Below are 2,543 nucleotides of genomic sequence, written 5' to 3'. Positions count from 1 at the left end.
TTTTAAAGGAATTTTTTTTTTTTTTTTTCATTTTGTTCGAGTTTTTGATCTGTACTGATTTAAGATTAATTTGATTTGATTATACCTAAGTTCGCATTGAAATTATGCGATCAAATAATCGATTAAATGTCTAATTTTTGCTTAGTCTAATAATAAAAAGTGTAATAATGTAAAACGCATATTTTTAAAAGTTTCCATAAAGAGGTAATGTGAATGAGCAAAAATATAGTCTTATAGAGTAGTATAACGTTTTATCTTGCCTGTTATAATTTTTATGATTAAAGTGTCGTAATATTTCACTAAACTGTATCATAAAACAATTTATTCGTCGTTCAGGCATCAAGATGCCAACAAAGCAACATAAAAATGTAGAGGCAACATCCTTGCCAACCACTCCCCCTCGAAGGAACGACGCTTTGATCTCCCTCTTGCCCCTTGCCCCACGTCACTCTTCTTCCGGTTCCCTCGATCCATCCGCGCCCCTCAAAATATCAACTAAACGATAACCGTATTTATTATTCATTCGGCCGACTCGTTCGCTGCTTCTCTCGCGGCTCCAATTTTACAGAGTAGTTTTTCAAAGAATTTCGCGAGAGCGTGGCGGCGCATCGCGAGCAGGATGGAGGACGGTAAGATGGAATCGAGGGTGGATGAGAGATATCTCGCGTACGCGAGACACGTGGTAGGTAGGTAGGAATCGAGCAGGATGAATTTGTAAAAGTTTTGAAATTATACTACCATCCAAAAGTTTAAAGGAGGTGATATTTTCTTTGATTAATCCCTATATATACTCGATAATATATTATATTTATGTAAATTTCATTGTGCAAAACGTATAAGATATAAAAAATCGACGTGAAATTAAACTACATGTTTCAAGAATGATTTTTCAAATTTGCCGCGCTCGTTATCATGAGTCGATACAACAGTTATATTTAATTCTTTTTTCGTTTCTTGTTTTTAAGCAACGATTACTTTAGGAAAATGAAATTAGATGATAAACAAAATAAGAGAATTATTAATTTCGTATAAATTTTTGATGAACAATTTAATGGTTGAATGACTATTTATTCTTTTAGTTATAAAGGCGTTAACAATGCAATGGAGTATACTGAAATTACGTGGTTTCATAGTAGAAAAGCTCTTAAGGCCTATCGCCGTCATCCTGGAAATAATTCAATCGTCGCTAGAGGATGGCGCAGTTTCATTTTCGGAATGAAGCCATCGCGTATTATGTTTAATCTTGGCTCGCCTCGTCTTCGCTAACCACCGAAACGTCTTGGAAAGCTCAACTAGGATAACTAAGATTAGTGTCGTCCTCCTTAGTTGTGTGACAATTCATTCTGTGAAGATATTCGTAAATTGTTTCCATTCCTTTGTTTCTGACATTTTAATGCTTATTATGTTTCTTGTTTTATATCATTTTGATCTTTTCTTTTTTATATTCACACAGACTTACTTTATTTTATTTTATATTAATAATTATCAATATTCATTAATATGTGGTGTTAATTATCAGTGTTCAATTTTGTTAATCTTATTTTTTGAAAGAAAGGAAAAGAAGAAAAAAAAGAAGAAGAATTTAACTCTTTAAAACTAAATTTTTTTGAATATATTATTTCTTTTTTGTTAATTATTAATAGAAATGTATATTCTTTTTTGAAATTTTTTAAAAAATATATTAATAATAATAATAATATTTAAAATTAATTTTACATTTAACAAAGAGTATTCAACAGTATCGAATGTTAAAGGATTAATAATTCATTATATTTAAAACATATCAAAGTTTAATGGAATCTCAAAATTAGTTTATAAGATTCTACTAAAATTGGAAAATGTTTAAATGTAGTATAAATGGAATGAAAATCAACATAATGAATATGAGCATAATATTACAAATTTGTAACTAAAATGCAAAGAGTGAAATTCAATCGTTATAAAATACTAAATTATTATAAAATTTAATTTGGCAAATTGAATGTTTAATCCATAATATTATACCTTAAGAAGTAACTCATCTTGATTCACGTACAATTTCTATCAAGAGATTTCACTCTTCTCAATTTTATTCTGAGGGTAATGCTCCCAAGTTTATCCTACCTTTACGACTCTCAGACGTCAATCCGCATCAGAAAAAGACAGTTTACATCTCTTATATATTTTTTTTTTTCAATTTCTCTCTTAAATTTCTACTTACCCCATCAATTCCTTCATCTCATATTACGCTCAACTTTCTCTTTCTATCTTTCTGCAACTAAAAACAGTAAAGAATAAAGTACAAATTAACAGTTGAAATTAAATGTTATTTTTAAATATTAATTGTTTAAAAGTGACAAGATAAATTAACAATAATTATTTAAAATCGAGTTTAATAAATTTTAAAGCAGATAAAAATTAAAATGTATTAAACTTAACGAAATTACAAAAAACAAATATATACTCATATAAAAATTACAGAATACTCCAAAATCAAATAATTTAAATTCTCACGTAAGCCAGCAAAGGTACCAATTAAGTGATTGAAAACCACTGAAACACGT

The 2,543-nt window shown here is 28.8% G+C and overlaps 1 protein-coding gene across 1 annotated transcript in view; it reads right to left on the bottom strand.

Moving 5' to 3' along the window:
* LOC102671412 (cGMP-dependent protein kinase, isozyme 2 forms cD4/T1/T3A/T3B) overlaps positions 1–2,236 on the bottom strand; it is an 83,993-nt gene extending 81,757 nt beyond the window's left edge. The window contains exon 1 of the mRNA XM_031509869.1: positions 2,201–2,236. Within this exon, the coding sequence (XP_031365729.1) occupies positions 2,201–2,217 (17 nt within the window). The 5' untranslated portion in view covers positions 2,218–2,236. The remainder of the gene's footprint in view (positions 1–2,200) is intronic.
* Between the last annotated feature and the right edge of the window lie 307 nt (positions 2,237–2,543).

Source organism: Apis dorsata, unplaced genomic scaffold, assembly GCF_000469605.1.
Source record: "Apis dorsata unplaced genomic scaffold, Apis dorsata 1.3 scaffold_188, whole genome shotgun sequence".
In the NCBI taxonomy this organism is placed as follows: Eukaryota; Metazoa; Arthropoda; class Insecta; order Hymenoptera; family Apidae; genus Apis; species Apis dorsata.
This window is presented reverse-complemented; position numbering and strand designations above follow the sequence as displayed.